Source organism: Mollisia scopiformis (assembly GCF_001500285.1).
Source record: "Mollisia scopiformis unplaced genomic scaffold LY89scaffold_4, whole genome shotgun sequence".
Taxonomy (NCBI): Eukaryota; Fungi; Ascomycota; class Leotiomycetes; order Helotiales; family Mollisiaceae; genus Mollisia; species Mollisia scopiformis.
In genome coordinates, this window is record NW_017263584.1 from 1,249,686 (window position 1) to 1,263,691 (window position 14,006).

The 14,006-nt window shown below is 46.4% G+C and overlaps 6 protein-coding genes across 6 annotated transcripts; 3 read left to right on the plus strand and 3 right to left on the minus strand.

The window, feature by feature from the left end:
- Positions 1-705: 705 nt before the first annotated feature.
- Positions 706-1,965, minus strand: LY89DRAFT_665110 (uncharacterized protein; the record flags this gene model as incomplete). The annotated part of the gene is made up of 3 exons (XM_018212822.1): positions 706-993; positions 1,108-1,526; positions 1,674-1,965. 3 exons carry the CDS (start codon positions 1,963-1,965, stop codon positions 706-708), a joined length of 999 nt encoding a protein of 332 aa, XP_018076576.1.
- Positions 1,966-2,484: 519 nt separating this feature from the next.
- Positions 2,485-3,762, plus strand: LY89DRAFT_665111 (uncharacterized protein; the record flags this gene model as incomplete). The annotated part of the gene is made up of 3 exons (XM_018212823.1): positions 2,485-2,925; positions 3,052-3,422; positions 3,555-3,762. The coding sequence occupies 3 exons, from the start codon at positions 2,485-2,487 to the stop codon at positions 3,760-3,762; spliced, it is 1,020 nt and encodes a 339-aa protein (XP_018076316.1).
- Positions 3,763-4,265: 503 nt separating this feature from the next.
- Positions 4,266-6,012, plus strand: LY89DRAFT_729447 (uncharacterized protein; the record flags this gene model as incomplete). The annotated part of the gene is made up of 5 exons (XM_018219384.1): positions 4,266-4,360; positions 4,410-4,745; positions 4,802-4,948; positions 4,997-5,203; positions 5,256-6,012. 5 exons carry the CDS (start codon positions 4,266-4,268, stop codon positions 6,010-6,012), a joined length of 1,542 nt encoding a protein of 513 aa, XP_018076317.1.
- Positions 6,013-6,230: 218 nt separating this feature from the next.
- On the minus strand, positions 6,231-7,171 carry LY89DRAFT_681318 (uncharacterized protein). The gene is made up of 3 exons (XM_018214261.1): positions 6,781-7,171; positions 6,607-6,674; positions 6,231-6,498 (listed from the first exon to the last, which is right to left on the minus strand). Exons 1-3 carry the CDS (start codon positions 6,868-6,870, stop codon positions 6,441-6,443), a joined length of 216 nt encoding a protein of 71 aa, XP_018076318.1. The 5' UTR covers positions 6,871-7,171; the 3' UTR covers positions 6,231-6,440.
- A 1,227-nt stretch (positions 7,172-8,398) lies between these two features.
- Positions 8,399-9,436, plus strand: LY89DRAFT_768223 (uncharacterized protein; the record flags this gene model as incomplete). Its single annotated transcript, XM_018221776.1, has 2 exons — positions 8,399-8,629; positions 8,692-9,436. 2 exons carry the CDS (start codon positions 8,399-8,401, stop codon positions 9,376-9,378), a joined length of 918 nt encoding a protein of 305 aa, XP_018076319.1. The 3' UTR covers positions 9,379-9,436.
- Positions 9,437-10,222: 786 nt separating this feature from the next.
- LY89DRAFT_608615 (putative DNA repair protein rad-5) lies at positions 10,223-13,976 on the minus strand. Its single transcript, XM_018210503.1, has 2 exons — positions 10,575-13,976; positions 10,223-10,525 (listed from the first exon to the last, which is right to left on the minus strand). The coding sequence occupies exons 1-2, from the start codon at positions 13,931-13,933 to the stop codon at positions 10,447-10,449; spliced, it is 3,438 nt and encodes a 1,145-aa protein (XP_018076320.1). The 5' UTR covers positions 13,934-13,976; the 3' UTR covers positions 10,223-10,446.
- Between the last annotated feature and the right edge of the window lie 30 nt (positions 13,977-14,006).

Consider the following 14,006-nt stretch of genomic DNA (forward strand, 5'->3'; position numbering starts at 1 on the left):
TACTATTTCACCTTAAAAATTGACAAGCACCTAATGAACCTTGGAAATTAGTTAGCAAGTAGTCTCTTATATCTGATGGAGATCTTGTAGGCGAGTTAGTAGCTGGCTTTAAGCTTTAGTTCGAAAGTGAATGAATTGCTTGAGTGGGTTGAGTGCAGTTCAAGTGGTACTGAACGATTGGCGTCTTGCGATGTGCAACAAAACTTCTTCTTGCAATATGATTGGGTTTAAACTTTAATTCGAAGGTGAATTGCTTGTGTAGTAAGACTAAAACTTAAGTCTTCAAACAAATTTTTGGGTGACTAAATGACTAGCGTACTTGCGATGTGCAACAAAAGCTCTACTTACAAGGTAGAGGGGGATGATATTGAATTGACATGGTTACTTGTCCTGCATCTTTGTGATTTCAGACCAGAAACTATCCGACTTAGTTGTTTTCTCACTTAGTAGAGCGCTCTGGCACTCTTCTAGCAAATGTTAAAGCAACAGAAACGTCCTCTCTTTATGCGAAACCAATGCAGGAGCTGAGAACAAGAACACGTGAATGCTGCCATGCGTTGAAAATCAAAATTTTGTATTGTTTGCAAACTGCTAGGAGGGAGAGTCGATAAGCTTCACGATCTTTGTGAGTCTTCGAGCTTGATATCTGCCTCCTGAATAACTTTAGACATGATTCTAACCTGTACTCACACAAATACTTGCGCTCTAGCGCTCCTGCTTTGCTTGTCCGTCCTTCTGCTTCTTCACAACGACAACATGCTCCTTCAGCTGCTCATTCGTATCGCGTACGTCCATGAACCTTAGCTCTACCTCTGTAAGCACTCCCATCCTTTTTGCAGCGTTAAAAGCAGCTCTGCTATTCTTGATATCCCAAAAGCTCCAGGCAGTGTTGACAGCATTCAAAGTCCGGATCCTGGAGAGACTTCGAAGGGTATCACGGTTATTGAGCTCTCTTCTACCGCAGATAACGTACAAGATCTTCAACTTCGGACACTGCTGAAAGTTAGTATTATGCTTTTGAGTAGAACACTCCACTGCTTGTTGGATATGTGTCAAGATCTCGATCCCTGCGGAAACGGTAGACCCCAAGACAGGATTTGTACATACCATCCTATGCAGAACCTCCCAACCAATTTCTCCAGAAACCCTCTGAGGCGCAAAGAACCACTTCACCATGTTGACACTCAGTGCCATAAACCGGATCTCTTCCAACCACTTGCCACCGGTTTGCGGACTCGACGCGAAATGAGGGACCCAGGAATACAGCTGTTGGACCGGTCTATCATCACGCAATGGCGCGATATCCCATTCCTGCATACCTGGAACTCTACCCTCGAAATAGACTATGTCGTGCTCCCAGTTAATGAACAGCGTTTCGCTGCCGAATACCGAAGTGAGCCATCTTTCAACTCTGTGATCCTCTAGGAATAGTTCGCGGGACCTTGCACAGGCATGTAGTAAGGGCGGGACAACGGGTGAGCGCCAGATGATGATGCGGTTTTGGATTGCTTGGATTGCCGCACGCCCTATAACCAGAGTCTCAGAGTCAGTATATCTCCTTTGTATGCCCCGGGAGCAGATATGCGTGGCCTAGGAGTACCTTCAGAGCAATAACTCCAGAGTCCGGAGACAACAATGAATAGGATTCTGTTCTCTGAGAACTTGAGACTTACAGATCAAAATTTGTATTTCGATTGGGAAGTCCAGAAATACGTGGAAATTTGTCAGTATGACTCGTTTAGAAACGCCCGTGGAGACATTGGACGGAGCTGGTGGTACCGTTGCGGTTGAAGGAGAGGTAGGAGAGTTTTTGTTGACAGACGCAGGCTTTTTCTCGCGCATCGCTGGCTTCGAAGACAATGCTTCTCCCGCTGACGTAAGAGCTTCTGCGAAGGAACTGTGTGGAAAGAAGGCGACAGGGTCCCGCTCCTTCTTCTTGCTCTTTCCGTATGTTTTGAGTGTCATCTTTGCACCGAAGCTAGAAACGATTGGGGGAGAATTGTCGACGAGCTGTTGTGGTCTGTGAGAACGAGGTTGAAAACGAAAATTTGCACTGGACCTAAAGTTTTGGAAGAAGACTACGTGATGACGAAAGGTGAATTCTTTAGTGTACCAAAAAAGTTGTGTTGACACTGGTAAAGCTGCATCTCTAGCCCCCGGCTCGACTTCAGATGGGACGAGCCGACCCGATTGCACCTTCTGATACTGTACAAGACGCTAGCATCCTCACCTATTTCTATCCTATTTCTATCTAGTAGTCAAGCGGTCGCCTACGTCACGAGATCCGACCTTTGTAGAAGTTAAGATCGTGTCTTCTTGTTCGCGTATTTCCGTTCTGTAACAACCACCTTCCGACCACCCACACTCTTTCAGATATCTTCTGTCAAAGGGAGCTCCACGATCGGCGAGAACTTGGATTACTTATACGTATCTCCACATACTTCTCCTGGCAATCCTGTAAGTTGCGCCTGGTTGCCTCTGAGAATGCCACCGACAACTAGATCGACTCGCGCTCGCACGCGCAACAATCCTCCATCGAAGAAATCTCCGCCTCAAGATGATGCCGTCTCCGACTTTTCTCCCCCCAGACGCAGCAAGAAACTCCGCACTTTAGGTCCATCTTCCATTGAGTCCCCTCCTCGCATGACCCGGTCCATGGTTCCAGCAAGTGTCCCCGATCTTCCTGGCACGCGGCGCGACTGGGTCGGGACTTTAAGAACTGAAAGTAAGATTGCCCAAGCCGTCGTAGCCAAAGAGCCTTGCTCCGACGAGACAAATGTCGAGGGCACGATATATTCACCGCTCGCTCTCTGGGCTATGAAATCTGCAAGCCCATTGGTCTCTGATTCTGTCTCCGCAAGCCAAGATAAGTCTGGCGAGTTCTATCTCTTTGCGAGGTTGCCTGCCGAAATCCAATTAATGATCGTAAGTAACTCCTTTATTTCCTTACCCTCGCTATTCCTCAACCTTTGTGTATTGCATTTTCCGAGCAACGTCCAATATTCTTCGGTGATTTATCTTCGAAGGAAACCCAGCACTAACTTTCTGCAGTGGAAACAAGCTCTTGTCCCTCGCATCGTTGGCTTGAAGCCCGACAAGATCCCAGCTATCTTCCATGCCTGCTATGCTTCCAGGAAAGTGAGCAAGTACATCTTCCAAAATAGCCAAGCACACAAAACCGGCGTCCTTCTCAATCCCGAAGTTGACATCCTCTTCTTCGATCGGTCCTCTTTCTCAATACAAGCCAGCTACCACACCAGTGCTCACCACACTCTGCGCTGCAATGAAACACCCTCGATAATTACTAGGCATGTCCAACGAGTGGCATTCAGTGTGCGCGAGATCAAGACTTGCTGGACTCTTGAGTGTTTCCACTGCTTTATGGTATACAAGTTAGCCGTACGCTTTCCCGAGCTCAAAGAGTAAGTAAATAGCTGATTCAACCTGCTTTTGTGCCTGTACTATGCCTTCCCTGATAATCATTTCCCCATGATATCCTTCACTTAATTCTTATTACCCCATGACGTGTGAAAACCATTACTAACTTTCAGCAGGCTGATTATCATTCTCCGACCAGGTCCCTTGGGAGCTGGCTATGATGATCTTTATGAGACTGAACTGAGTAGTGAGAATAATCGCACCGACTCTTTCCTGGGAGATATCAAAGACATGTTCAAGCACGCCCAGAAGCACAAGACTCTGAAGGCTTCTTGGAAGAATGTGCAGCTCAAGCTGATGAGAAATGAGACTTGGGTTAAATAAATGGTCGAGCACTTGGCGTATATGGGACTAGGTCTTTACGCAGTTGACTCTTGCTGTGTAGGGCTTAGGGAATAGTAGGTTATGGCATTGACGCCTTGCACACATGCTACCATATGCAGGAAAGTGGACCACTTGGTTTTCTTCGTCAGGGAGGCTTTTCTCTCATACGAAAAATCGTTGTAGGATTATTTCTTTATGGACAGCGCGGTCTTCATTTACAGTTTCTGGCAGTTGGAGGAAGATGCGTGGAAACATGGGAGCGCAGCCTTTAGTAACAGCCATAAATTCACCAAAATTTTCTTTGAACGATTGTGCTTCTTTCATGTGAAGGTGTTCTCGAACTTACGCTCGTGGGTTATGTGAAGCTCACTTTCAAGTCCTCAACTCGCCTACCTCTCTCGATTATTTAACCTCCTTCCCTGAACACAAACTTTTCCCCACGCAACTTCAACAACCTCAACAACAGCACCTTCGCAATTCCCTCAACCTCTCGCACAATCAACATGGATCTCGAAGCCGCAGCAGCGTTCCAACGAATTGCTGTGAAGAGAGGAATCAAGATCTCCAAGCCTCCTTCTCCTCTTGCTGCACCTACCTCGTAAGCTCCTCAATCTCACGCTCTACTACCTGCATCTAACGCGCAGCAGACCAACTCCCGCAATCGTGGAGCTCATCGCGTTCGAGAAGAAGTGCCAAGAGAAGGGTATTGCAATCTCGGAGCCACAAACCCTGGGTTTGAAAGTGAAGGTCAACGAGGTAGAGGCAGAGTTCAAGAAGGAGATCCGCCCCATTGATTCGGAGAGTATGTTCAGCAAGGCTTGTGTGGGAAGAGGAATCAGGATTGCGAAGCCGACGCCAATCTTGGAGGGAGAGGTAGAGGTCAAGATGGATGTTCGTGCCATTGAACCTGAGAAGATGTTCAGCAAGGCTTGTGAGGGTAGGGGCAGTAAGATTGCAAAGGATACAGAGGTGATTGAGGAGAGGTATGTTTTCTGTTCAGCTTCAATTGAGGTGCAGAGGATGCTGATTTTGTGGATAGTGAGGGCAAGAAGGAGGAAGCAGCTGTTGGCGGAAAAGCTACGAACGCTGCTGGCGAACAAGAAACGGAAGTCAAGTCTTCATTCGAGAGTGCTTGTCTGAACACAGGTATCCGATTCTCGAGTGTCGTGGAAGAGGAAAAGACCGAGTAAGTTTGATGAAATGGCTTCATGGTACAGCTGCTAACGAAATCTAGGGACAAGGAGGAGCCAAAGTCTGCCTTTGAGGTTGCTTGCTACAACAAAGGCATCCGAATTGCGAAGTCCGCTGCCGACGCGAAGAATACGTCTCTAACCTATACTGGACAGCTATCTGGTGCAAAATATGAAGAGATGTGCAAGGAATTCGAAAAAGCTTCCATTGAAGTCCTGCCTCAACTAAGCATGGGCACTGGATTTTCCAGGTAAGCAGCTCCACCAAAATTTAACAATGTTGTAGACGCTGACAATGGTCAGCACAGAAGCTTCTATTATTAAGCCATTAACCAAGTTTACCGTCTTCTCTGGCCTCCCTTACGAATTGAAAGCCGAAATCTGGAAATTTTCATGTTTTCCCCAAATTATCATCTGTGATGATACGACAACTAGAACGAGAGCTCCTTCTGCTGCCAAGGTCCCGGTCATCTTGCATGTTTGTCGACAAAGTAGGGAGGAGGGTTTCAAGCATTATAAGACGAGGATCGAGCTTGCTAGAGGGAATAATAAGGGAGATAGGTATGTGTATGTTAACTATGAAGCAGATCTCTTTCATACGAACGTCGACCTTCATCCGACAAGGCTCATCATCGGCTCAAGGCAGCATCCAGCGACCATACCAGTGCTGAAACTTGCGTGGTCTCAGCCAATCAAGCGCTTTGGTCTTTGTCTTTCCAAGGCCTACAACTATATTCGAAGCATTACGGCTCACCACGCACTTTCTCAACCATTGCCGATTCTCTGGCTCCTGTTCCGAGTCCAGTTTGCTTCAGTGCTTGAGTTTGTCGTGGTTATCGACACCGGCTACTTGCTCGAATTCTTACTCGAGCCAAACGATGAGCTGGTTGAAGCGAATTATCAGAACATGCTGGATAAGGGAAATGAGCCAAAAGAAACATTGAAAATGATGCAAAGAATCTCGCAGAGTTTGAAGGATATGCAAGTTAAGGGAGAATTTCTGAATCTGAAGCTCACTTTCAAAAAAGTGATCGAGGGCTCAAGATTTCGCAACGATTAAGGAAAAGTGCTAGACGGATAAGATGGTGATGATTTCTCTTTCTTTCATTTCTTTGAGATTCGGAGTTAAAGACATACAATGGCATTTATCTAAATCAGTTGCACTTCCAACGTGATCTTTGAATCTTCTGTTACACAAGTGCTGACTCCCTCGTCAGATACAGCAAAGAGGTAGAGACGGAGGTCACAGATCATGCTTGAAGGTTTGAAGGCTGTTGACGGAGGGTTTTGTATTGATTGTTTTCGATAGGGTACAGATGCAACAGAAGATACAGACGCAAACACGAGCGCGCAGAGAGGCAAGATGTATTATATCCCGAGGTATTATCCATTGAAGCATAGACTAGCAACCACCCTACGCCAAGAAAAGCTCAATGTCCCATTGTCCCAGATTGTATCCTGAGCCTTGTCCGAGTTTGGAGTTCCTGTCTAGCAGCAGCACTCGCAGCAATCCTTGCAGCACTCGAAGGCGCAAATACCAGCAAGGCTATTTGAAGGATTAGTTAACCATGTACAAAGAGGAACGCTATCGAGACTCTACACGGATGGCTAGATGCCAACATCGCGATCGAAAAGAGGAGGACAGGTAGCTTACCAGTCGCCGACGGCACCACCTCCACGCATGCTAACCTCGGGATCCGCAGTCATGGTTTGAGTCTGGGTCTGGCACACAAACAACCATCAGCATTGAACCAAATCGAATCGATGCCCAAGAAAATGACGCCATGACAAGCATTCATGAGGATATAAGGGTTCCTGCATAACATACCGGCTGTTGAGCAATGATACCATTTTGCTCGGTAGTCATCTCCATCTGCTGAGCCTGTGGCTGTTGGTTGATTTCTGCGTTTGGAGACATGATTGATTGTTTATTGAAACGATTGTAATTTTTCTTTTTGTGATAGATAGATTGATCGAAAGATGAATTTTAGGAAGGAGAAAAAAGAGAGAGGGGATTTCTCAATTCCCATCAGCCCACCTTATAAGTAGCGAGCTAGCCCTACCCCACGTCACCCGGCCTAGCCAAGAAAAAGCTTGTTTGCATCAAGCACGGCCAAGAATAGACTAGCTGGACGTCATTACGCCTGGTTCCTGAGCGAGTGGTTGGGAGTGATAAGATGCGTGTGCGTGAATGGCTCGAGTGAGGAGATCGAGATGAGGGAAGTGTCTTGGAGTTGGTTGGATGTCTCGGCAAGGTTCGTTGCCAAGAAAAAACTTGGTTTTAGGGGGCAGCTAGGGGTTGCATTTACCGATTGGTGGAGGTGACGTTCACGATTCTCCTGCTCTTTCCTTCTTTTGAAAATGTCTGAAACGGTTTTGGGGTTTTATTTGCTTGGATGAATGGATGAATGGTTTGTGCCAACTGAGGGTAAGCTCAAAACTACTTGATTGGCAGAGAAACTTAAGCTGGAAATGCGACACGTGATGCATGGAGTTCTTACTTCCATCGCATTAAATTGCTTCAAACTTCTTGATCTCCTGATAGAATGGTTGCAGCAAGCGAGCAGAATTCCGGTACTTTGGTTTGACGGCCATTAAATAAACAAGTGTAACTTTCTCTATTTAGCAAGTCTTTCCGCTATGATAGTTTCCATTCATGGAAGAATGTGACTTTTTGAATCCTATGAGACGACTTTCTCCAGGTCCAATTGGGCTTCACGAAACCTCAATTTCTCATTCGACAATGGCCAGCAGATAGCGCAGAGTCCAGACTTTAATTCTTTTCATAATTAACAATAAGTGTACGGAATCACAACAGATAGATTGAAATTGTACAGGTTAGGTATACATTCCAGCCTTCATAGTAGTTTTAAGTTTCTCCTTTGACTGAAGATCTCATGCTACATTCGAATGAAAAGCGAAACAAATATGAAAGGAATAACTTTGAAGAGCATGAGATCGTTGCTAGAAATAGAAGAGGTGCCTTTCAATCGATAAACATGGGTTATTAGTTCTGAGACCAGACGCCTGGCTTACAACCTCATTCTTGCAAGATTCCATAATCTGGGTAGGTTGGCAGGTGTTCGGAAAGGTATGCTTCACCGTTTGGAAAAAATTGCCCTTGGGGGACAGGCCTTTCTGTTGCCGGTCTTAAGCTACAACATGAAAGCGAGTAACTAGGAGCTATTCCTACATAAGGCTGTGGACTTGATTCAGAGCCTCGATTCGGATCACTTTCAACGCTGCTAAATCTTTCCGCTTATTTTTCGCGCTAGACTGTACAGTCTTACTTCATTATTCGATAATTTGTAAACAAGTCAGTCTCGTCTTCAAGAGTTTTGGCTTAACACCAAACCTTCTCTGGCGCCATCTCCAAAACATTACCAGACTTCTTGTCGATACGAAAGCACATCTCTCCACTGTCGCTAGTCAAACGCGCAACAAGAATGGCTACGAACGCTCCTCAACGAGAGCCGAAAGACGAACGTCCACTGGTTGGAGCTCCTCTCACTGAAGATGAACTTGCACCTACCTCAAACCCGCCTCATCCCATTCACGATCAGCTACGTTCTTTGTCGTCATCAATCACCAGCCTATCAATCTCCGAACCATGCTCCACTCCACGAGGAGACTTCGAACCCTTCGCCAACCTCGCAATTGAGCTCCGCCTAGCAATAGTACGTGGCTTTTCCGGAGCTTAGATTTTGTTCAAAGAAGTACGCTAACGAAGACGTTCCAGTGGGATATAATTGCTACCGAACCCCGCCTTGTGCACTGGCGACCCGGAGGCGGAAAGCAACCCACAATCCTTGCCGTCAACCACGAGTCCAGAGAAGTCGGCTTAAAGAACTTCACGCTCTGCTTCGACCGATACCTTCGAAGCGGCGTTTATGCAATCTTTGTCAACATAGAAATCGACACCCTCTACCGAAAGCAGATGGTCCCAAACCTAACGCGCATGCGCGACGCTGGCGCTATCCCACTTCCTTCCACCATGGGTGTTGATGGACCTGTTGGTCCGAACTGGAATGTGCGATACTGGACAAAGTCTCTACGACGACTGTGTATCAGCATTCATGAGGCTTTTGCCGTTCCGAAGACTCCTGGACGCATGCCCGGTGGAAGAGGAAGACAGCAGCAAGGTATTTGGCCAAAGCTGAAGGCTATGTGTCCAGATTTGGAGGAGTTGATCGTTGCTGTACCGAGGATCCGCCATGAGTCTGTGTACCAGGTACACACGATACTACCCCAGAAATTAGTATACCTTCACGATTTGATGGACCTCCCTGCCGGATATGGAACAGCAGAAGAACAGATGAAGATGGCGACGATTGTGGCGGATCTTGTTCGTGTGCAAGGTCGAGGGCATCTACTGAAGCTGAAAATGAAGTTTCAGCTGATTGGATCGAGACAAGAAGGTTGTTAGGCTGTCATGTTTCTAAGTTGGTGGGTTGTATGATGAATTCGTATTACGTATGAGAGGGATATTGGTGGCAGGTGAGCTCGATGATCGAACATGACGACGAAAGTGGGAGCTTGTTGGATTGGGCAACGACTCTGTAAATACTACGAAAGGAATTTGCTTAGAGTTCCATCTTACGCTTTGAGTGCTTTGTGAATTGAAGGCTGTTGTTAGGTTTGACAAGACCGGGAATATTGGTGAATGAGTGCCATGTTCGATTCGAGGTCTTTAATATCAGCCCCAATAATCAGATATGTTTCTTCCTTTCGCAGTTTCGTATTTGATAGGTCAATGGTCGTTGCAGTCAAAATGAGGTTCAAATGAATATTGTAAGCGCAAGTGACACCACATGGACGATGTCAGGTCGCTTAAAATAGGGGCTTTAAGCGAGTGCTTTTTTAGGCTGGTTCATCTCTAGAGCACATTATGCTCCAAATCCACAGATATAGAGCAAAACACGGAAGGGGCGAGATCCATCAAATGCCTCTACTGAACTTGACATGTTCGTTAATCAGAATGTCGGAATCAAGAGGATAGCTTTCCGAGTCTTAGATTTGTGGTATCCGATCTCGCAGTGGTCTCCACAAGCCTTTTAAACACCAGACATGAATAGATATTGTCCAAGTATGACTACGCCTTACTCTATGTAAAATCTCTATGTCAAGTTCGGCTGTGAGAATGCATGACGTGCGAATCGAAATATCCGACCACATTGAAGTTTCCGACATACTCATAATGCTCAACATAGGAAAAAGATATTCACCTGGAATTCTCAACACTGGCGATCGAAGTAGGATGAACGATTAAGCAGTACACGGACGGAGATCCAAGATTCCATGGACACAATTAGGTTTATTGAAATTCCCGAAGCCTAGTGGTGGAAGCCTGTCAAATGCCTCCTCGCTTAGCTCTACCAAGAGAAGTAGTTCCTGGTGACGCAACAAAATTCCCTATCCTGCAAAATTGCCAACCAGCGCTACGCTCCCAACCATGCCAATTATGTACGAGGTGTCCAGCAGAGGAAGCCAAGGATCAGCTGAGCAACTCCTTAATATCTTCAATACGCTGCAGCTTTTTCTCTTCATCGCTCATCATACCAAGTGAGCTCGCACTATATCTTATCAGTATTGTCCGTGTCTCAGATAAGCTTGTAAACTCACATAAACTTCTTCCTATCTTGAATCTTCAACATCCTCTCTTCCACACTTTCCTTCACAATGAATCTGCATACTTTCACTTCATCAACTTGTCCCATCCGATGCACACGATCAATGGCTTGTGCCTCGACAGCAAAACTCCACCACGGATCCATCATGTAGACCCGCTTGGCCATCGTCAAGTTGAGACCCACACCACCGGCCCGCAAACTTAGAAGTAGCACGATGCCCTTGTTGCTTGCGGCGAATTCGCTAAGTACAGCGGCTCTGGCTTTCTGTGCTATGGATCCATCGAGTCTCATAAAGGGGATTGATGCTCGTGTAAGAGCAGGTTCGATGAGAGACAGGAAGGATGTGAACTGACTGAACACTACTGACTTGGTACCTGGAAGCTCTTTTCTCAAAGTCTTGAGATGGGTTAAGAGTGCTCCGATTTTGGCAGAGGAATTGGATCCTAGTCTTTGCAAACTGATTTTCGGCTTCCCGTCAGCGCTCTCAGGGTGACCTTCGTCCTTGACTACCTCGAATATGTCACGAATATTAAGCACTTCTCTGCAGTTGAAGCATCTTGGAACTTCTCCCTTGTCTTGTTGATGCGTGATATAATTGAGGAGGCATTTCTTGCATGCGGAATGCCAACAGCCTGTAACAGTCTGTTCAACCATTGGTTCTTCAGAGCATATGGGACATTCACTATCAGCCTCGTCGCGAATCTGCTCAAGAACATGAGCGCCAAAGGCATTTGCATCTGCAGAGTCGTCCGTAGCAGCTGTGAAGCGTTCGATTAATGATTGAAGATCCATGTCATCTGCCAACCCTGTTGAAGCATCAGCCAGCTCAGCAGCTTCCAATTCGTCTGCGACAAGGTTCTGATTGCGAGTCAGAATTGGGTGGCAACATGACTGTCGAAGACGTAGAATCTGGGCGAAGATGCTAGTGTAGGCCTTCAAGACAGTCCCAGCTTCTACGTTCGCCGCAAATGTTCGCTTAGCTCGTGTAAAAATATGATCATAGACCTCCCTCTCTGGTTTCGAAAGTTCAATATCCATGATCTCGATGGTTTTGGGAGGTAATGGAACAAGTGCTTCTCCGGTAGGTGTCTTCATATCCTTTGTGCGGCGCAGTACCAGAGGTTCTAGGACAGTTTGGACGACATCAAGAGCACGCATGAAGTCTTTCGATTCGAACGGGACGGTGATAAAGGTCTTCCAGAAGGAGAAATTGCTCCAAGGCTCCACCCTCAAGAATTTGACCAAACTGAACAGATCTTCTAATCTGTTGACAATTGGTGTACCTGTCAATACCCAACGATGCTCTGCATCAAGTTCATAGCAAGCCTTTGCAGTCTTGCTTTGTCTGTTCTTGATATGATGAGCTTCGTCGAGAATGATACGGAAGTACTTTAACGAGAACAATCCACCATGAGTTCCACGGTCCCCATTCCTGGCAGCCACCTGATTGAATTCCGACAGAATGACGCCGTAACTTGTGATGATCACGTTGGGCGCAGATGCCGCATTGGCTTCGCAACACAATGCCTGTAGGTTGGCAGTCTTTTCACTACCGTAATAGACCATACTTTTCAAAGTTCCTTCTTTCGATGCATTCTCCGCCTCACTTTGCCACTGAGCTAGTAGAGACATGGGAGCAACTACTAGAGTTGTGCATGGAGCATATTCGACATTAGACGAATTGGCTGGTAATCTTGGTAGACTATTGACTGACGTGATTGCCGTATTCAGCTTTTCCAATCTCATGGCAATCTCTGACTTGTGAGAATGAATCAGACTCATCATCTCAATTGTCTTTCCCAGTCCCATTTCGTCCGCAAGAATGCCACCAAGGCAATGCTGCTCCTGGACGGGGAACTTAAGAGATAGCTCGCCAGAGTATGGATTAACATAGAACGCATCCTGACCGGCGACTTGAGGCAATTCTTTATCGTCGTTATCTTTGAAAGGCCAGGCATATTCTTCCCATAATGGATGCATTGAGGCCTCTCTGCTCTCGTCTTTTTCATCCTTCTCTTTCGACATCATCCAATGTAGGGCTTGTTTCTGATATTGCCGTAAGTCCATAGCAAATGTCTTAGCTGGCTCTGCAGCAGGAGCATTGAAATCAAACGACTGAGCTTTCTTGTATAGCGTGTCTAATTGATCTTGCTCCAGCTCTTTACCTTCCTCTTCCTCGGAAGGTGGAGACGATCCGCCATTCTCTGTCGATTCTGGTTTCTTAGACTTCTGAGCTTCGTATTGTTCAGCAACTTCGGCTGCTTGGAGCAATCCCTTACGTTTGTGCTTCGCTGTAGTCTCCGATGTCCTGGACGGAAGCATATTGATCTCCTCGAACAATTTGACAAGCGCCACCTGACGCAGCCTCAGCTCTTTCTCCTCCGATGTTTCCTTCTCCTCAAAAAGTCCGGTTGTCCGATTATCATGCAGCTTAAAACCGCCAGTGTCGAAAGCTGTCCGGAGTAACGAGCATCTCAGTTGAATAAAAATGGTGTCGTTGGTACGTATCCGCTCTGGAGCATAGATGCATGTGCCTTCAAATTTACAGACTTTCTGGTCTATCAGTGTAGATACCCAGTTGGCATGGTCTCGAGGTAGTCTGCCAATCTCTTCTCCTCTCGCATTAGTGAAGCGTACGACTACATCAATTCTTTTCGCAGCAGCACTGTTCGGCTTAGGGGCATTTTGTGCTGGTCGACCCTTTCCTTTTCCTGTTGGGGTTTTTGGTGGTTGTATCTTTTGCCTTTCGATACGTATAGGCTCGCCATGCTTGATCAAAGTTGTACCGCTCCTCGTTGCCCAACCACCAACTCCAAAGACGCCAACATATCTAGATTCAGGAATTGATTCTCTCGGTTGTACGTTCGAGACAGGACTTCTTGTCCTTGGGCTTTTATGATTACTTCCTTCGGCATTCGAATTCGACCTTGTAAAAGCATTGATTGTCATTGTCTTGGAACTCGAAGACTTATTGGTCGAAGCAGTATTCCAAGAACCATCAAAGTACATGTTGACGGCTCTCTCCATGTTGTCTCCAGATGCCTCCCGCAACTTCTTCAGAACATTCGGCGCCACTTTGTCTCCAACAAAGCTCTCAAATGTATCTTGATTAAATCCGAGCGGCTCATCATGATGAATTTCTCCATTTTCAGGAGAGCTCTGAGTTGCCGAATCTGCTGAGGCATGCGCTGAAGTCAATACATTTTCTCCGTGGTGTATTGGGTCCGAGAACGCGTCGAATTCGTCTGGTAATGATGGCTCATGCGTCAAGGAAGAGTCAAGAACAGCCGATTTTTCTGTAAAGAACCTCCTCTTCTTCGCTGGAGGTCCCTCTGAATCTGCGAAACTCATACTGATGTTGTTGCGTGGTGTACAGACATCTCTTCCTCCAAGGTGGAGTGGGAGAAGACGCGGCGAGAAAACG

Excerpts from the sequence above, each read along its gene's own strand:
- LY89DRAFT_681318 (XM_018214261.1), bottom strand. The coding sequence starts at position 6,870 with ATGTCTCCAAACGCAGAAATCAACCAACAGCCACAGGCTCAGCAGATG. Across the intron at positions 6,675-6,780 it reads GTATCATTGCTCAACAGCCG|ACCCAGACTCAAACCATGAC; the intron begins GTATGTTATGCA and ends TTTGTGTGCCAG. Across the intron at positions 6,499-6,606 it reads GGTGGTGCCGTCGGCGACTG|CCTTGCTGGTATTTGCGCCT; the intron begins GTAAGCTACCTG and ends TCCTTCAAATAG.
- LY89DRAFT_608615 (XM_018210503.1), bottom strand. The coding sequence starts at position 13,933 with ATGAGTTTCGCAGATTCAGAGGGACCTCCAGCGAAGAAGAGGAGGTTC. Across the intron at positions 10,526-10,574 it reads CAAGATAGGAAGAAGTTTAT|TGCGAGCTCACTTGGTATGA; the intron begins GTGAGTTTACAA and ends GATAAGATATAG.